The 21,245-nt window shown below is 40.3% G+C and overlaps 1 protein-coding gene across 1 annotated transcript in view; it reads right to left on the bottom strand.

Moving 5' to 3' along the window:
* The window catches only part of NWD2 (NACHT and WD repeat domain containing 2), a gene marked incomplete at both ends in the record, with an annotated part of 65,300 nt that overhangs the window by 15,093 nt on the left and 28,962 nt on the right, over positions 1-21,245 (bottom strand). The window contains one exon of the mRNA XM_080624554.1: positions 15,825-15,941. Coding sequence (XP_080480680.1) covers positions 15,825-15,941 — 117 coding nt within the window. The remainder of the gene's footprint in view (positions 1-15,824; positions 15,942-21,245) is intronic.

Below are 21,245 nucleotides of genomic sequence, written 5' to 3'. Positions count from 1 at the left end.
GGTGGTTGGTGACAGCCAGCATGGCTTCACTAACGGGGACTCCTGCCTGACCAATTTGGTGGCTTCTATGATGGGGCTACGAAACTGATGGACAGGGGCAGAGCAGTTGATGTTGTCTACCTGGACTTGTGCAAAGCATTTGACACTGTCCCACATGACATCCTTGTCTCTAAATTGGAGAGACATCAATCTGATGGGTGGACCACTCGGTGGATAAAGAACTGGCTGGATGGCCACACGCAAAGAGTTGTGGTCAATGATTCAAAGTCCAGCTGGAGACCGGTAACGAGTGGTGTCCCTCAGGGATCGGTGTTGGGACCGGTCTTGTTCAACATCTTTGTCAGTGACATGGACAGTGGGATTGAGTGCGCCTTCAGCAAGTTTGCCGATGACACCAATCTGTGTGGTTCGGTTGATACGCTGGAGGGAAGGGATGCCATCCATAGGGACCTCGACACACTTGTGAGGTGGGCTGATGCCAACCTTATGAAGTTTAACCATGACACGTGCGAGGTCCTACACCTTGGTTGGAGCAATCCCAGGCACAGCTACAGGTTGGGCAGAGAAGAGATTCAGAGCAGCCCTGAGGAGAAGGACTTGGGGGTGCTGGTCGATGAGAAAATGAACATGAGCTGGCTTCAGTGTGCGCTCGCAGCCCAGAAAGCCAACCGTATCCTGGGTTGCATCAAAAGGAGCGTGACCAGCAGGTCAAAGGAGGTGATCCTGCCCCTCTACTCTGCTCTCCTGAGACCTCACTTGGAGTATTGTGTGCAGTTCTGGTGTCCTCAACATAAAAAGGACATGGAACTGTTGGAACAAGTCCAGAGGAGGGCCACGAGGATGATCAGGGAACTGCAGCACCTCCTGTATGAAGACAGGCTGAGAAAGTTGGGGCTGTTCAGCCTGGAGAAGAGAAGGCTGCGTGGAGACCCCATAGCAGCCTTCCAGTATCTGAAGGGGGCCTACAAGGATGCTGGGGAGGGACTATTCACTAGGGACTGTAGTGACAGGACAAGGGGTAACGGGTTCAAACTTACACAGGGGAAGTTTAGATTGGATATAAAGAAGAAATTCTTTACTGTTAGTGTGGTGAGGCACTGGAATGGGTTGCCCAGGGAGGCTGTGAATGCTCCATCCTTGGCAGTGTTCAAGGCCAGGCTGGATGAGGCCTTGGGTGGCATGGTTTAGTGTGAGGTGTCCCTGCCCGTGGCAGGGGGTTGGAACTAGATGATCTTAAGGTCCTTTCCAACCCTAACTATTCTATGATTCTATGATTCACAGATATATATTCATTACTGATTGGTTTCATTAATCTGGGTTTTTTTAAAGAAATTTTATATTAACATCTGCAAACCAAGTAATTTGGGAAGTCAGATTTGTAATATTTTGTGAACTGATTTCAGGTACTTGCCAACTTAAAAGCAACATTTTTTTGCTCTTTTGCCAAGACAGAAATCTAGAAAATACAGTTTTGTAGCTGGTGAATGATCTGATCCAATGAGCTTTCACTGGGCTTCATAGAATCAGTCCTACCACTTTTACTTCTTGGTCTGTGAAGTTCCACATGTGACACTGAAGCACATTCATATGTCCTCTCTTCCTCTTCTCACGGCAGTCCTGAATTGCCAACTTTCTGAAGAATAAGCATTCAAGAAATAATCTTTGAAGGAATTAATTCTAACCACAATTCATTTTTTAACCTAAGATACCTCTGCATGTCCAGATTTAAGCAGCCCTTAAACAACTTGTTTTTGCAAGATGCATGGGGGATTAGGAAGCATTATTTTCCCCATCTGCCTTAGTAATATGATGCAGGGAATTAAACCTGGGCAGGAATTCAGAGCTGTGACAGGTATGCAGCAGTTAGTTATGTATGTAGTGGCAGCTGTCCCTCATTCTCAGCCCTGTTCGTACAGAAACTGCTTATTACTGAAGGAGGAAAGCCTTCCCCACTTGTGAATGAGGTCCTGAGTGACTCACATTTCAGCCTTCAAATTAATGCAAACTTAAACTGAGATCACTTATCCAAATTTGGACAGCTCCATCAGGAGAAGGAGTTATCTCACATTACTGAAGATCCAGTGAATGCTTCACGCTCCAGGGTGAGAATGGCACCCAGCATCAGTATTCAGGGGCCACTGAGATGCAGCAAGTGGTTCTTCACCAGCTGCTTGACTTGTAGGGACTGAAGTGCTTTTAAGATGCCTTGGGATAGTATGTTCACATATTGCAGGGTGTTGGGAAAGGCTGTTCTCGCTGATGTCCCAGAGGTGTCCTTCAATTTCTTCCAATTGGTATGTAGGTATGTAAGAATTGAAGACAGAATCACTTCAGCATAACTACAAGAAATGCTCCATCATTTTCAAACCTTCCTTTTGATATGTATAGTGGCTACATTCTATGTCCTGTCTTTCATATTAAATTTGGAGGTGGTAACGCAGTGCACTTGCCTGTGTGAGTCTGCCTAGATGTCAATGTCAGGGCAGGCATGCAGAATGTGTGATGTGTAGGTGTGTTTACCCTCCTCGTCTACAGAAATGTGGCTGAACTGACATAACCAAGTAGAGAGGAAAATCATGTCTTAAAAAACTGGAACAAACAGTCCAAAAGAGCCTTTTATTTAACATCCCATTCAAAGAAATTTAGTACAACTATAGGTTTTTTTGGTTTGTTGGCAATACATTGTAACTCTATTCTAGTAGTAGTCTGTAGAAATTATTTATGTGATATAAGATGTTCAGGCACAGCCAGAGATACATTTTTTGGGAAAAATAAAAAACAAAACAAAACCCAAAATAACTGGCTTAGCTGGAACCTTGTTTCTGAGAAATAAATAGGATTTGAATTGAAACTGAGAATTTACTACCAGAAACAAACAGAAAAGAATGTACATTTTCTTTTCCTTCTTTCTTTAAGGGAACAAGAGCCAATTTGTTTCAAACTCAAAGCAAAGATGCTAATGGCTAAACAACAGTGAATCATCTGAACTGAAACAAGAAAAGAATATTTACTTAAATTTATTTCCAATGCACTAATGATTTCAGTAAGAAGAAAAACAAATACATGAATTAACTGAAAATCTCAATGGAATATATATGTTAATTGCTCAATGGGGCAAGCTCCAAGCCATTAAATTTAACTGAACTGAACAAGTGAAACCAAGATGGAGAAGGCTGTAATAATGCATGTAATTGAAGCCCAATTTTAGGAAGCTAGAGTTCCAGAGTGGCTGGTGCCCAAGAGATATCCTGAAAATAGCTACCTCTACTCCTTTTCCTTCTAACTGCAACGTGGTACAGTGTCAGGACCTCCTGATACAAGCACAGAGAGAATATTCTTCAGTTAAATACATCTGACTGCTTTTCTTGTCTTTCCATGGTGGCGATCAAAGGAGAAAAGTTACGTTACATTGGGATTAAGTCTCCCAAAAATTCAAAAAAAAAAAGCTACAAATGTTGTAATCTGTGATTTCTAGGATGTACAGGTCAAAGAGCCTTCAGAACAGCAGTTTGCTTCTACTGCCAGCAGTTGCAGGGCAAACAGAACATCAGAGCTGCTGCAGACCTCTTAAATCCTCTTTCCACTTTTGATTCATTTCAGTATGGAAACTAGTAACTTCCTGGTGCTTTTGCCACTGCCTCAGATTGCCTATCTATAAAATGAGGCTAATGATAGCCTGTAAAATCAGCATTTCTATTCTGAGTGCCAATATTCAAAGGAGCTTGTGTATTTATGTACAAGCAGGGATGGGACTGTTGCTTTATGTTATTTGTTCTATTTACTTTTTAAGGGAAAAATGTAACCATAGAGTGGTATCAAACATTTTAATTTGATCTTTCTCCATATCTAGGTGATAATAATAGCGTCCATACCTCAGTCCTTTGGTTGAAGCTCATGGGTTAAACAGATTTAGTGTTAGAACTTCAGCTGACTGTACAAAACATAAAATAAGAAATACAATTTTTAATTGAAATTACTGAAGTGAATAGAAAACTGATGGCATAATAGAGACATTTCTGTGCTGAGAAAGATTATTTTTTTCCCCATCTGCCTGGATATGCATTTATATTTCTTGGCTTGAGAAATATTGCTGTGCATTGTTTCAGAGTCATGCCCTAGATTCTCTCTTATTGCCCTAGAGGCACTGGAGAAGTACAGTGGGGGTGGGGCTATAGGTATTTCAGAAACTTGAAACAGGTATTGGTCTCAGTTCCATGAAAGACAAAAAAGGGTTGTTGGACTACCTTGTAAGAAAACTGATTGGAATTGGGACTGGAAGGATGAGGTGCAATTGATGAAGTCTTTTTCTGTGAGAGATCTTTTTGACATAAGGTGTAAGAAGAAAATGATGGTGGAGCTACTTGATGCTTAACCCATCTTTGAGAAAATTAAAGAGAGCAGCTGAATCCAGCTGTAAATGAACCAATTCCCTGAACTCTGAACTTCAGCCACAGTGCAGTATTTCTAAATCTCAAAGCTTTTCCTTAGTGGTAGGGAGATATGAAATAATGATGAATCATTTCTCAGGACATAGTGGGTAGGAGCTAACAGTCCATCATACAGAGTGAATGCACTTCCCTAGAAGAAATTCATTGCCTATTTCCCTGATACACTCTGCTTCATCAGAACTCACTCCTTTCTCCTGGCTGGGAAAGTATCAAAGGTCTTCTTCCTTCCACATTCCTTCTCCTGTGTTCTACATGATTGTCAAGCACCAGTTTAGTTCATTTTGTTGCCTCTTCCTTCACCGTTTGTCATTGCTAGGTCACTGATCTCCCTGAGCATGGGTGCAGGTGAGAAAATCAGTCAAAAAGAATAAAATTAGGAAAGAGGTCTGGGAATAAAGGTAGGCTAGAGGAAAGACTGGAAAATCCTTCCTCCAGCCACAGTGTGTTCCTGTACCACCCTACAGGCACACTGCCTACCTGTAGCTACAGATGTGCTCTGCTCATTCACTGATCCTCCTCTGAGCAAATGTAGCATTCTCACTTTCCTTTTTTCATTTTCTTTTTTTTTTTTTTCTTTAAAGAGGGTGGGATATTTCTCGACAGGAATTTTCCCTCTCACATAAAGCTCAGGACCTTGCAGGTAACTCCTACTGCAGTCCAGATTCCTGTCAACTTTCTGACAGGTCCTATAACACTTCATAACAGTGAAGCTGGGTAGAAAAGCAAGCTACAAGGCTAGTTTTAATAAAAGGCTTTAGCACGCTGCCCAGATTGTAGTCAATAACCTTGTCTGTGGAAATCACCACCCTTCCTACAGAGACTAGAAAAAAATAGCTGTTCGGGAAACAGCAAGGAGATTAATCTTGTCTTTTAGAGTAGGACATGGTGGTATAACCTCCCCTGCTTTGTAAAATAACCACAACAGTCACCCAAGCAGGAAGGAACTCTGAAAGGGTTTGAAATCCTGCATCCCATAGGTAAAATGTGGCTAATGAAGAAAAGTTCCTCCTACTGTTGCTGTTTAATGTGCCTTACTGAGCATCCATAGAGGCATTATGGAGTCAGAAAGATGACACTCTGACCTACCAGTGTAGTCAGCTGCGAGGACAGGGCACTGGCTTCTGGACACCAAAACCTGGTGTTAAAAGCTAGGAGTCTCCTGCATTCTTACTGCCTTCTTTGATACGCCTTGTATATAAGCAAGGGTGCTGCACCCAGATACCCGCTAAAAAGAAGGGGCCATATCTTTATTTTCTGGGATATATGATCTTGCTATCAGAAGGGCTGCTTAGTTTCTAAATTCCCATTATTTGATAAATGATGAGCCAAACAGCCTAGGTTGAGGTAAAGTTGAGCATGGCAAGGAGAGATGAATCAGACGTTTATGGGATTGACAGAGAGACATCTATTCTTCACTAACCTCCAAAATTGCAGCAACTGAGGACAGGTTTTTAGGGCTGCAAAACCCATCCAAATCCTATTGTAAGCACACTGTATTTCTTTATTGGAAATGGACCTATATATTTATGTTCTTCTGTAATACAATTAAGCTATGTTTCTCAGTAACATACATAGCCACTATGAAGGTGTTGGAAAGTGTTAATTAATGACCATTATCAGAGGCAGAGATCACTGATGATATAACAGAATTTTTAACAGTCCTCTCAACTTTAGGAGTACTAAATATTCTAATATGCTATGACATTTCACTGTGAACTTACTTTATTTTTTTTTCTTTTTTCCTTCTTATTAGAGCTAAACAGATTGGTATTCATTGAGCCTACAAATGAAAACCTGATCTTGTAATTAAATATCAAGAAAATGATTTCACAAATTGCATAGAATACTGTAGTCACTGTGCACCTGATATATGACCTATGACTGTGTAGTGTGTTCAGAAACACCTGAAACACTGTTAATAAACATAGTTTACAGGGATATGAAATAAATGAAGGCCAAAAGGCAATTTTTTAATATAAGGGATATTAGCTCTACCAGATTGTAATGCCACCTCTCTACAGTGCCCAGAATTTAGCATTTATCACAGAATGCAGAACAAGTAGCACAATGTAACATCAAATCTGCTTTGCAAGTACATGTGGCGTGGCCTATACAATGTATTTTGACTAGCTTCTGAATTTTGATGACTTTTATTTATGATTTTTGAGTCCTTTTGTGCCAATTGTAACAAAATAATCTTTCCTCCAAGCCAGCTGGCTTTTTTTTTTTGGTTTTAGGGCTTGTTATCTGGGACAGTTGGTGCTGGTACTTTCTGAAGATACTATCAATCTAATCCTTCAAAGATGAAAAGAAATTTTTAGATAATTCCTTGCACAAGAATAGTATAGTTTTCCTTCCCCAACAATGCTAGCAAGATGATGTCCCAGTAAACTTAAGACTGATGTAGAAGTCCCTTCTGCATGTTCTTGAATTATTTGCATGCATTCGCTACTTTTCATGTGGTTGGAGGGAAAGAACCATAATTTCAGTTTTTTAAATTACTATAAATTTGGAGGAGGCTAGAAAGGACAGTAGCATAATTGCAGGATGAAATGAACTAATTCCTCTGACAAGAAACTAATAATCTAACTGTAATAACAGTTAAGGAGGGAAAGCAAAATGTGGATCGGACCATCGAAGAAGCTAAACTGATTGATAGAAAATACTGAGAAAAGCACTGTGATAATAAAGATTAAAACTTTCCTTGGCTTTATAAATCACACCTTTTATGTACTGGACAAAGGTTTCAGCTTATGAAGAAGAGTATTAGAATCATAGATCATAGAACCATAGAATAGTTCGGGTTGGAAAGGACCTTAAGATCATCTAGTTCCAAGCCCCCTGCCATGGGCAGGGACACCTCACACTAAACCATGCCACCCAAGGGTCTGTCCAACGTGGCCTTGAACACCGCCAATAATGCAGCATTCACAGCTTCCTTGGGCAACCCATTCCAGTGCCTCACCACACTAACAGTAAAGAATTTCTTCTTTATATCCAATCTAAACTTCCCCTGTGTAAGTTTGAACCCGTTACCCCTTGTCCTGTCACTACAGTCCCTAGTGAATAGTCCCTCCCCAGCATCCTTGTAGGCCCCCTTCAGATACTGGAAGGCTGCTATGAGGTCTCCACGCAGCCTTCTCTTCTCCAGGCTGAACAGCCCCAACTTTCTCAGCCTGTCTTCATACAGGAGGTGCTGCAGTCCCCTGATCATCCTCGTGGCCCTCCTCTGGACTTGTTCCAACAGTTCCATGTCCTTTTTATGTTGAGGACACCAGAACTGTACACAATACTCCAAGTGAGGTCTCAGGAGAGCAGAGTAGAGGGGCAGGATCACCTCCTTTGACCTGCTGGTCACGCTCCTTTTGATGCAACCCAGGATATGGTTGGCTTTCTGGGCTGCAAGCGCACACTGAAGCCGGCTCATGTTCATTCTGTCATCGACCAACACCCCCAAGTCCTTCTCCACAGGGCTGCTCTGAATCTCCTCTTTGCCCAACCTGTAGCTGTGCCTGGGATTGCTCCGACCCAGGTGCAGGACCTCGCACGTGTCATGGTTAAACTTCATAAGGTTGACATCTGCCCACTTTACAAGTTTGTCAAGGTCCCTCTGGATGGCATCCCTTCCCTCCGACGTATCAACTGAACCACACAGCTTGGTGTCATCGGCAACTTGCTGAGGGCACCCTCAATCCCACTGTCCATGTCACCGACAAAGATGTTGAACAAGACCGGTCCCAACACCGATCCCTGAGGGACACCACTCGTTACTGGTCTCCAGCCGGACATCCAGACATTGACCACAACTCTTTGCGTGTGGCCATCCAGCCAGTTCTTTATCCACCGAGTGGTCCACCCATCAGATTGATGTCTCTCCAATTTAGAGACAAGGATGTCATGTGGGACAGTGTGAAGGCTTTGCACAAGTCCAGGTAGATGGCGTCAACTGCTCTTCCCCTGTCCATCAGTTCCATAGCCCCATCATAGAAGGCCACCAAATTGGTCAGGCAGGATTCCCCCTTAGTGAAGCCATGCTGGCTGTCACCAACCACCTTGTTTTCCATGTGCCTTAGCATGCCTTCGAGGAGAATCTGCTCCAAGATTTTGCCAGGCACAGAGGTGAGACTGACTGGTCTGTAATTCACTAGGTACTTGAAATATTCAGAGTGTCAACAATCTTTGCAGCCCATTCACATCACCAAATATTACAATGAGAATGTTAACCCTTATAGTTCATTTTATATTAAATATAAATCAATCTTTTCATAAAGCCACCTTAAAAAAACTGTTATTTTTCAAATCTCCCCAACATCAGTTTTGCATTTATAATATAGATGAAAAAATATCACCCTTACAAATCCTCTTACCTTCCACTTGCCATAGTTCTTCAACAATGGAATAGATCTAAATAAAACCTTCTCTATAGTAGCTTTCTATTGGGATATCTTCATGGGTTTTCTAGCACTTTTTAACTAAAAGGTAATCAGACTTAATGGTAAGCATACAAGCACTCAGCACTAAATACTGCCTGCAGGTAACAGGTTACGTCATTAGCCAAATATTTAAAAATTCTGTAGTATACCCCCATGAAAACAAATGAAATATAGCAAAGAAAAGAACATCAGGTCATGATACTTATTTCTATAAAAGCACTGTTTTGCCTATGTTATGCAATGGCATGACTGACAGGCAGTATATGCTCTACAAAATTATGTGGCCAGGCAGTGAGCTATTTTTCCAGTCATGAGTAGCACTACTATTCTGAGTTCTTAAATCTACCACTATGAAGAACACTGTAAAACTAGTTACTTTATGGGTAGGTGTTTGTTTACTCTATTTGAGAAAAGGGAAGTTACATACACGAGGTGCAAGTAACAGCATTAAGATCTCTCTCTGAACTTATCAACTGCCTGCTAAAAAATATTGTGAAGTATGCTGTTTCTTTACACAGAATTATCACTGCAAGGTTTAGGATTTCTCCCCCTCACTTCTGCAGAACAGCTGATATTGGTTTTTCTGATATACTGTTTCAATTGTAGAGCAAATCATTACATCTAGCTGATCACAATACTACCTCAGAGGATGGTTTGGTAAAGCTCTTGAGGGTAAACAGAAAATAAATCTCATGCAGCCTATTTTTTCCCTCTACACATTACATACAATGATGGAAATCTGAGTTCATGCTAATCTTGTTCTCACTAATATGGTATGTTACATTAAATGTAATACTTAACCTTCCTGGAAGGAAGCACCAAAAATTCTACTTATGTCAAGAAAAACAAACACGGTGAATTAGCAGAAAATATGTAGAGTTTTCTGACTGCAGGCTGAAAATGCAAGCTATTTTAAGACTACATCAAAACCCATGCAGTTTCTATGTTCCATGGAAAAGCTGCCCGATGATGCTATTTTCAATGGGATATGTTTAAAAAACGGGTAAGCATTTTTAAACTCTATATTTTACATTTAGAGAAATCCACAGGAAAATAAATTACCAGCCCTAAAGCAGATCAAGGAACTCACAATAGCTTAATCATATAATAACACTCCGTTCTTGATTCTGCTCTGTATATATCTGTTGTTCAGAGATAAACAACATGGAAAGGGATATACACTCTTTGCCTCTTAGTCTGGAGGCTGTGAAAGACAAAGGCTTGCTGACAGGAAAGTTGCATACTATGTGTTTAAAGCTTAATCACTTTATCTGTTTTGAAGGCTTTCAAAAAATATACAAAGCTCTGCTTTGAGAAAAATCTTTCCTGTTGCCAAAGTCCATCTAAAACAGGACTAGTGTCTGCAGACCTATACTTTACTTCAGATTCATGCCAACAAAGCTTATGGAGCCATTTCTGATATGCTTTATGACTCCAAACCCTCCTTTGTTAGAGGGAGTTCTCTTTTGGATGGGTTTTGCATCAGGTGTGGAGTATGAAGAAAATTCATAATTCAATATTTGTTTCTTGGAATAAACTTCACTGGGAGAGGAAGGCTGTTGTGCCATGTCTGGTTCCAGCTGTTTCTCCCCATTCACATAAAAACTATATATAGAGCCGGTTCCTGGAGGAAAATTAGATTCTGAAATGTATCAAGCACTTGTAACTTCTGCTGAGTTCTCAAAGAGCACTAGGTGCATAGCATTCCTCATAAGTTGGCTGTTTAAATATAGGCACATTTGACTGAGTTTAGCATCCCTAACTTAAAATGTGTGGCAATTTTCCCAGAAGAGCAAAAGGAAAATGTGACTCAGGTGTTCCAAAACCTCTATATATTTCATTTTCCTATTAGGGCTAAACCCTAAAGTAACACCAGAACTGAAATGGGAGTTGAGGAGATTCAGTAGAGCTGGGGGGAATATAATTTGGAATTTTCTCTGAGACAGAATGTGCTCAGAATTAATTATCAACCATTTGTACTCAGCAAAGAGAACTAAGTAGTAGTGTACTTCATGGAATGATTAAGGCATGCATTGCACTGTAGGAACAAAAAGATCCAAAAATGTAAAAAAAAATTTCACTCTAATTTGCCATATTTCATCTTCAATTTCAGGGTGATTTAAGGACATGCCCAATATTGTAAATTGCCAACATTCTCTTAAAATCCTACTGGAATCCTGATTTCATAATGCTAGGTCTTTGTTAATGGTTCATTAATGCTGAAATTAACAACAAGCTGTCAGTAATTAGAGGGACAATGTAAATTACAATGTAAATGTATTTTAAAATGATAAATATAAATTACACTGGCTGTTCAGAGTAGGTAGAAAATATCTTTACTGTTCTTTGAACCAGATGATCTGAATGATGGGTGAAAAGAATCTCTTAGGTTTGTACAAACACAAACATATTTGATTGAGCAAACCATTATGGGCAACAAACTAACATTTCATTTCCATTTCTCCCTTTCATTTTACAATTTTTCAGAATGTAGTCGCACAAGAACTGCAGTTCAGGCAGAGACCGTGAGGTGCCACACAGATGGAGGAGAGCACCCATGTGTTGTAACTTCTTGTGTTTGAAGAAAAACACAGAGAAGCCTTGTAATTGTCTTATCACTACTAAGGCATAATCAGCAGCAGATTAGTACTGGAGTATTAGTTAAGGAACCCTGATAAAAAGGCAGTAAAATAACCACTGTAGACTAAAGACACCCTAAATAGGTCAAGGTCTTTACTGGTACCAAACACTGTAATTGGGTTCCTAAATTAGCAGCCTAACTCTCTAGCGTTTCCCTGCTGTTAATGGAAAAAGAGTCACCCAGAAGATGACTCGGATATTGTTGGAGGTACCTATATCTTTCTGTTAGTTGTTAAAGATATTGAGACTAGGTCCACAGCAGATAACTCCTGTTCAAAATCAGTTGTGGGATGATAATATAACCTTTATTGCCACTCTACCATCCTGTTTATATTGCCTTTTCTTATGAATTTACTAGGAAACACAAGTCAACAAAATGTAAAGGTTACAGTGATCTATTGAATGTATTTTGTCTTTGGTATTGTTATGCAATGAAGAGTTTAAGCAGTTCACAGCTTAATAAATACACTGCATTTTAAGTCTCCCCATGTGGATTCCAGAGACCAGTATGATTTCTGCATAAAATTTTATGGAAAGTATTTTTCCTGCAGAAATAGTACTGTTCCCCTCATAAATAAATCTTTATAAATTATTCTGTAGATCAAAAATATCATGGTATGTTTTTACCTACAGTAAAGGCTATAAGTTTTTAAATGATCACATATAGTAGGCACTGATTTTACACAGCAAAAACCCAACCTAACCAAAAAAACCCCAGCTCCCCTCTCCCTTAATTGGATCAAGTGTTGACAGAGCTCAGGCAGTAGCTAAGAAGGGGACTATACATTCCCAAAACAGTGTCACAGGAAATTAATTACCCATTTTTCAGAAGTGCTTCTTCCTTTGTGTTTATGAATATGTGTTCATTTGGATTTTGTTCTTTCGTATCTGAAGAAAAGCTTAGGACTTTCAATTTATTCACTGCACTAATTTAAGAACTCATTTTCATTTCTCTCCATCTGATATCACAATGCAGGCACAAAGTGCCATAAAGAAACACTTCATAAAAATCAACCCATATCTGCTAGTTAATTCTGAATAGCCCAATTTAATCCGAGATCCGTGTCTGAATTAAGAAAGCAGTAATTGAAAAGTTAAAAAAATGCCAGCTGAATGGAAGTGGCACATTTTATAGAACTTTCTCAAGAAATGGGAAGTTTCCCAAAGCCTGCCGTGCCAAAGTCAGTTTTTAATTATGTTACTATAAATTAAAACTGATTATGGCTGTTACGAGTAGAATCATGACAATTTATGTTGTAAATGAAATAAACTCCATCCCCCTAAGGTACAACAAGAGCAAAAAACAAATGTACATTGAGAGATTTCTGTAGTTTTGCTGGCATAGTCACTGGGAGAGGTATCACTCTGGCCCATATTTGGAAAACCTGGAATACTGGAGACACTGGTTTACTGCAACCTCTTTGTTAGCTGTTTTATTCTGTTTCAAATTTATGACTTCCTTAGTAACAGTATCAGGCAGCCAATTCTTAACAGCTTCAAAATTCTGAGCTGCTAAAATATGCATAAACATATGCATAAACACATCGAGGTTTCCTTCACTTCTTCACAGAGATTTTAGAACATCCATGTCTAAGGACACTGGGTGTTGCTCCAGGAAAAACGCCATGCCTTTCTATTTCAGCTCTGGATTTTCATCAAAGGGCAGATAGAAAGAAGAAAAATAAGCCCAGAAAACTAAATTTAGTCACATCAGATGGAAGCTACCCAAACCCTCTAGAGATCTAGGCCAGTGTGTGCTTGTGAAAAACAGTGTCATGATGGCATCAAACCCAGCCCAGACTCAGCACTCCAAGCTCTGGGCTCTTTATGGCCAAGTGCTGAGGAGGGCCTTCATTCCCCAGGACTCTGACGCTAAATAACAGAGTAAGGCAAACTGGTGAATGAAACAGCTAGTGAGATGGTTGTAAGGGTGTGATAAAAACATGGAACAACACATGCTGCAGCTTGCTCTTTGGCATGGAGGGCAGCAGGCAGTCTTTTGTATACCTTCTATCCCCATGGGATTCTGTGGTTTCAGTTCCCTACATCTTTAAAATTCTTCATTTAAAAAGAAAATAAATCAAGGACTTGAGTTTTTTCAGAACTCTTCTCTGCCTTATATGACAACTCTAAGAATTAGAGTTCACTTAGCTACTTTCAAGTATAGAGAAGAAATCTACCTTTTCTAAATTATTTTCTTAGCAAATATAGAAAAGAAAATCTAGAAGAGCAAAGGCATGGTCTTAAAATTGTCTTCCATTGAGTGAATCTGTGATGACTTCATGAGAGTGGCAGATGTCCTTTGATGTCTAAACTACAAGCATTTCCAGTACCCTTTCAGTTGCAATAAGCAAGTGACCATGGAGAGGACAATCCGTAGTATAACAGCAGTAAACAGAAGCAATGTATTTTTTTTTACTTTCAGACTTTATTACAAGAAAACTTGTAATAAAGACATGTAATATCAAAATGCTTGTAATTTAGTAAAACTTATACTAACAGTATAATAATTGACAAAACTAGTGAAGTAAGATTAGGTATGTTTACTTGAAAATATTCAGCTTGATGGACAGATACTGAATGAGTCTGTCTTGCTCTGTATGCTCTGGTATGTCTACAGCACTATAATGAAACTGGAACTGTATTTATCTAATGTTGGCAGGATGTCTATTTTTTTCTCTGCAAGCACTCTGTCTTAAAATAATGTTGGTTATTCTCCTAAACACAAGTGAAGAGTTTTACAGAGGTTAATTTAACTTGAGATTTATCCTAATATCTCTACTCTCCTACAACTATGCATAGAAAAATAATTGATGTATATCCCCCATTTCTTTCTCACAAAGACGGAGCCTCAAGGCAGCTCATAAGGAATTAAATATGTTTTGGAATAATGTAAATATACTTTCAGAGAAGTATCCTTGATCATAGCTAATCCTATTCATTGTGGCCATTTTTGTACTTTCACTGAAGTCTCCCTTGCACACAGAACTTCTCACACACAAAATAAACCAACATTCTTCCCAAATCTTTAGTTTTGATGCATTAATAGATACTGTAAGTATACAGTATATATCACTGAATAGTGAATCTCATTAGAGAGATTCTCTATCTAGATCAGCCCAGTAAGTTAAAGAACAGCCTTACCCTTCACAGATAAAACAGTTATGCTACTCTTTAAGCAGCTGGGAAAACGCATTTATCAAAAGTCACATATTTTTGGTCTGTGCACTGAAAACTAACACAGTCAGCATATCATGCGCCGATCTGGTCTTCAAATATTTTTCAAGTTAACTGTGTTCATATTAAAACATGGTATAACTCTTTGTAAGCATAGAAGAAAGAGAAAAAAATACACTACTCCAAATTGTGTATTTAATACAAAATCAGTGACAGCAAAATCTATTGTATGTGATTAACTGGAAGGGGGGAAAGCATACCTGTCAGGACACTGTCAGGACACTGCCTACTCCCAGTGCCTTTCAACTACTAGAACCCTACACAACGTTTGGCATGACTTCATAAATTCATGCTGCTTCAGCTGTAAAAGCTGTAAGGGACAGCTGAAGACTGTTGAGCTTGATGAAAACCAACAGGATCATCTACAGAAGATTTCTCTTACACTGAAATAAATATATAAAGGTTTCTAAACGACTGATGTGAAGTGGCTCAGTCTCTCCTTTGGGTCCAATAGGAAAAGCCAGTGAAAATTTATCTTTTTTGCCAGCTTTACTGACTATTGAAGAATCCTAACAGCAACTGTTGTTCTGGCAACAGTAAAGAGAAGACAGAGTAAGAAAAAAAAAGTCTCAGAGCCTTCTCAGGTTGTCACTGACCTCCCATCTTTTCACACTGTAATACCAGGCATTTTACCCTGGGTCTATGATGCAAAACAGCAAAATGCAGGTCACAGCAGGTAGTTCTTTGCTGGTGCTGTGCTTTTGTAAGCACGTCCTTCTAGGCCAGCATGTGTGAGAAGTGCCAAGAATTAATTAACAGTGGCCTCCTTAAACAAGTAGTCCATACTTCTGTTGTTCTAGTATTACTGTCATACCTTGCGGTTTCTAAACCCACCTTACTATGGGGACTGATCATGAATGATCCTTCTTTCTTCTCCATTAACACTGAGTAATCACTGTTAATCTGCTGTATAGGGAAACATCTGGATGCAGTATAACTAATGTACAGTGAGGAATATAAAATATTTTAGAAAGAAGAAAAGAACACATTTGTAACTGAATCATGCATGTTAGGATAGCTGACATGGTATTTTTGTTGTAAAGTAAAACATTATTTTTATACCCACAACAAAACATGGACCTGCAGAACTTTTCAAGCAATCTTCTAACAGCTTCATACGACTCTTTTGTAGTTCAGGACTGTCCCATTCATCTGCTTCAACTCCCCAGTATAGGTCTATAACCTGGAAAACAGTATGCAACATTGTTACTTTATCATACCCCCTTTCTACCTATTGAAAATTAACTTTGCCAACATTTTGTGTACTGCTAAGCACTGTTCTGCAGTGTAGTAAAAGGCAATGAGGTCTATATCCAGTCTTTACACAGACTGGCAGGATTTCCTTACGTGAACGACAATTCAAGCCTCTTATTTTCCCTCCCAGGTAGTCCCTCCTGGGACAGTCTCTCATTTTATATTAATATTTCTTTGCAGACATTAGCATGACAAGATCTTGATTTGATGCAGGCTTTACTTGCTACTAAATTGCATATAATGGATAGGTAAGAATAATGACAAAAGCATTGATAAAATCCTGGCTCCATGGAAATGAACAGAAGTTTTGCTGTGGATCACAGTCAAGACCATGACTTGACACCTTATGTCACTTGTATCCACAGGATATAAACTCATCCTGTGTGCATGGCTCAAAAGAAATAATATGTGCAACTCTGTACTATCATACTTCTTTTGTTAGCTGGTCTTTGTTACTTTAGAAGCAGAGATTGTATAGATATGCAATGGCAGACAGCTTGCTGCTCAGCTTTTCATCTGTAGCTACAGACTCGGTTTTGTGATGGTAATCAGCTGCAAACAAACTGGAAGAAACTCGACTATGGATGTTAAAGTTATTTGAAGAAATTAAGACATGAAGTGTGATTTCACTACATATTTTAACTAAAAGGCTGAATTCTTACTGTGGAAAATCAAGTTTAAAAGAGTAGAAATCATCTGTATACATTTCTTTTGGAATAAAACTTAGGGTACCTGCTACTACTGTCTCATTTAAGTTACTATTGATTGTTACCATTATCTATGTAACTTGAACAGAAAAAGAAAGTCCAAATGGATAGTTAAAAAAAATAATGTGACATGAATATATTACAATATTGTTATTTGTAATATAATTTGTGCAATTTGTATAATAATTTGTATAATTTGTTGTAATACTATTTGTACAGTGGAAGCACTTTGCTGTTTCCATGAGAAACAGAATCAGCCTGAAGACCTAATATAACAACTAATAATGGGCTGATGTAAAAGTAAAATTCACTGGTTTGTATACAGCTGGATAATCTCCTTGGAAAATATCTCATAACAATAAATGCCAAGGTTTTAGACCTAATCCTAGAAGTATTAATGCCTATGTTTAATATCACTACCAACAGTGACATTGGTATTTCTGCCACAAAAGTTTGGGATGGTTGTCAGTGCTTGCTGCGAACTGTTGCCAAACACGAGAGATAATATACCGTCTTGACTGATGATGACTGAAATAGCCCAATGTATAGAATGCATTGTAGCTTACACTGCCAAAAAAATGCACTTAATATCTTTATTTTTCACAGAAATTCTTGTTCCAAAATTTTGCTGGAACAAGCAGCTTCTGCTTTACAAAACCGCATCTCAAACAGCCTTCTTATTTCCCTCATTTGCACTGTCCTTTTCTTTCAGTCTGATTAGGAAAAAGGTGTTCTGTTTTCCTCCCTCCCTTCTGTTATTTATCACTATGACTTCATTACTGAACTTCACATTGCATTCAGCTGTCTGATTACTTGAATGATGTATGATAAAGCTTAAGCATTCTAGTAATAAAATTAAAGCATCTTGGCGTACAGTTAAAAATATTTGAATTACTGATTGAATTTATTGTGCAGCTCAAGTTCATCTGAAACGTAAAAGCCATTTCTATTTTAATTAAATGTTCAAATATCATGTTAACTCTGTAAACGTGAAGAGGAAATTCCCTGGAATAGCAGATATTGTAGTGGCTAGGCAGCTGCCTTCTGTGTGTTATAACGTTATAGGTATCACAGAAACGTGGTGGGATGTCTCCTATGACTGGAGTGTTGGAATGGAAGATTACAGGCTCTTTAGACAGGCCCTGCAGATGGGGAGCGGGAGTTGCTATTTATGTTAGAGGCAGCCTGGAGAGTATGTCTGTGGACAGGTGATCAGTCAACAGAGAGTTTGTGGGTCAGGGTTAAAGGGAGAACAGCGACGGGAGACATTACTGTGGGGATCTGTTACAGACCGCCTGATCAAGAGGAATCTGTGGATGAAGAGCTCTTTAGACAGATAGGAACAGCCTCACACTTGCAGGCCGTTTTCCTCATGAGGGACTTCAACCACCCTGGTATCTGTTGGAGCGACGGTATGGCCTGGCACAAGCAATCCAGGAGGTTTCTTGACTGTGTGGAACACAACTTCCTTCTGCAAGTAATAGAGGAGCTGACAAGGAGAGGTGCCATGCTTGACCTTGTGCTCACCAACAGGGAAGGGCTGGTTGGAAATGTGGTGCTTCAGGGAAACCTTGGTTGTAGCGATCATGAGATGGCTGAGTTCGAGATCCTCAGGACAGTGAGAAGAGCGTGCAGCAAGCTCACTGCCCTGGAATTAAACTTGGCTAGGGATGTTACGGATAACAGGAAGGGATTCTATAGGTACGTAGCGAATAAAAGACAGACTAGGGACAACATAGGTCCCCTCTGGAAGACATCAGGAAAACTGGCTACCCTGGATTTGGAGAAGACTGAGGTTCTTAATGACTTCTTTGCCTCGGTCTTCACTGGCAAAGGCTTTGACTGCACCACCCAAGTCTTGGAAGGTGGACGCAGGGACTGTGAGAATGAAGACCCTAGGCCCACTGTAGGAGAGGATCTGGTTCGAGACCATCTTAAAAACCTAAACATACACAAGTCCATCGAACCTGATTAAATCCATCCACGGGTCCTGAAGGAGCTGGCGAATGAAGTTGCTAAGCCACTGGCCATCATATTTGAAAAATCATGGCAGTCAGGTGAAGTTCCCGATGACTGGAAAAAGGGAAATATAACCCTCATTTTCAAGAAGGGGAAAATGGATGACCTGGGGAACTACAGACCAGTCAGTCTCACCTCTGTGCCTGGCAAAATCTTGGAGCAGATTCTCCTGGAAGGCATGCTAAGGCACATGGAAAACAAGGAGGTGGTTGGTGACAGCCAGCATGGCTTCACTAAGGGGGACTCCTGCCTGACCAATTTGGTGGCTTCTATGATGGGGCTACGAAACTGATGGACAGGGGCAGAGCAGTTGATGTTGTCTACCTGGACTTGTGCAAAGCATTTGACACTGTCCCACATGACATCCTTGTCTCTAAATTGGAGAGACATCAATCTGATGGGTGGACCACTCGGTGGATAAAGAACTGGCTGGATGGCCACACGCAAAGAGTTGTGGTCAATGATTCAATGTCCAGCTGGAGACTGGTAACGAGTGGTGCCCCTCAGGGATCGGTGTTGGGACTGGTCTTGTTCAACATCTTTGTCAGTGACATGGACAGTGGGATTGAGGGTGCCCTCAGCAAGTTGCCGATGACACCAAGCCGTGTGGTTCGGTTGATACGCTGGAGGGAAGGGATGCCATCCAGAGGGACCTTGACAAACTTGTAAAGTGGGCAGATGTCAACCTTATGAAGTTTAACCATGACACGTGCGAGGTCCTGCACCTGGGTCGGAGCAATCCCAGGCACAGCTACAGGTTGGGCAGAGAAGAGATTCAGAGCAGCCCTGTGGAGAAGGACTTGGGGGTGTTGGTCGATGACAGAATCAACATGAGCCGGCTTCAGTGTGCGCTTGCAGCCCAGAAAGCCAACTGTATCCTGGGTTGCATCAAAAGGAGCGTGACCAGCAGGTCAAAGGAGGTGATCCTGCCCCTCTACTCTGCTCTCCTGAGACCTCACTTGGAGTATTGTGTACAGTTCTGGTGTCCTCAACATAAAAAGGACATGGAACTGTTGGAACAAGTCCAGAGGAGGGCCACGAGGATGATCAGGGAACTGCAGCACCTCCCGTATGAAGATAGGCTGAGAAAGTTGGGGCTGTTCAGTCTGGAGAAGAGAAGGCTGCATGGAGACCTCATAGCAACCTTCCAGTATCTGAACGGGGCCTACAAGGATGCTGGGGATGGACTCTTCATCAGGGACTGTAGTGACAGGACAAGTGGTAACGGGTTAATACTTACACAGGGGAAGTTTAGATTGGATATAAGGAGGAAGTTTTTTACTGTTAGGGTGGTGAGGCACTGGAATGGGTTGCCCAAGGAAGTTGTGAATGCTCCATCCTTGGTGGTGTTCAAGGCCAGGTTGGTTGAGGCCTTGGGTGGCATGGTTTAGTGTGAGGTGTCCCTGCCCATGGCAGGGGCTTGGAACTAGATGATCCTAAGGTCCTTTCCAACTCTTTCTATGATTTTATGATTCTATGATTCTATTAGAGATAATTTTTATGGGGTAACACAATTTTGGCACAGTATCGTAACTTTTTATAATTTTGTCCTGCAAGAGGAAATATTTTAGCAATCAAACCTCTGAAGATACAAAGAATTCCAAAATGAGGGGTTTAGTGTTTATTCTTTATGCTAACTGAATAAATAGGATTTACAACATTAAAGGCATGGAACAACAGAACAACTGTATCTCACACTGAAGTATGTTTCTCCTTAGAAAAACCGTGTAACAAACACCCACTGTAATTTTCAGTAAGGCTCCCAAGGTGAGATCAGAACCAGTGCCTGGTGCAAGAGCTACTTACACACAGTGGACTGACACTAGTCTAGCACTCGTATCCTTCCACACTAGTCACCTAGCAGAGACTTTTTGTTCAAAATTGAGTATTTCCTTTCACTTATTTTAGCTTTTGTCCTGTCAATATTACAGTTTCACAGATTTTTCTATGGAAATGAAATAACTTTATCACTTCCAAGTCCTTAAAAAAACCCACTAAAAGATTTCATTCATGCAAAATTCCACTTTCCTTCTAGTGCAAATCACATGGTGAAAATGACTTGAAACAGTTCCTTGTTCCCAAGAAGAGTATTCTGCTATTTAACTATGGTTAGTTATCCTTCAAATTTTTCCATTAAAACTACTATTGTTAGCCTATCTGTCCTCCCCTAAAAAATTACTGTATTTCAAGTACAAAACACCATGCACTCTGGAAGTCTTTTTCTCAGCTTTCTTGCTTTCAGCCTTCACCAATACCTGTTATTTGGAAACATTTTCTGATTCAACAGAAAAGGAAGTCCATCAAGCAAACAAATTCATAAGAGTGATGGGCTGCATCAAAAGGAGCATGATCAGAAGGTTGAAGGAGGTGATCCTGCCCCTCTACTCTGCTCTTGTGAGATCCCACCTAGAGTACTGTGTGCAGTTCTGGTGTCCTCAACATAAGAAGGACATGGAGCTGTTGGAGCGAGTCCAGAGGAGGGCCACAAGAATGCTAAGAGGGCTGGA

This window comes from Psittacula echo, assembly GCF_963264785.1.
Source record: "Psittacula echo genome assembly, chromosome: 1".
In the NCBI taxonomy this organism is placed as follows: domain Eukaryota; kingdom Metazoa; phylum Chordata; class Aves; order Psittaciformes; family Psittacidae; genus Psittacula; species Psittacula echo.
Note: the sequence above shows the minus strand (reverse complement) of the source record. Positions and strands in the feature narration are given on the sequence as shown.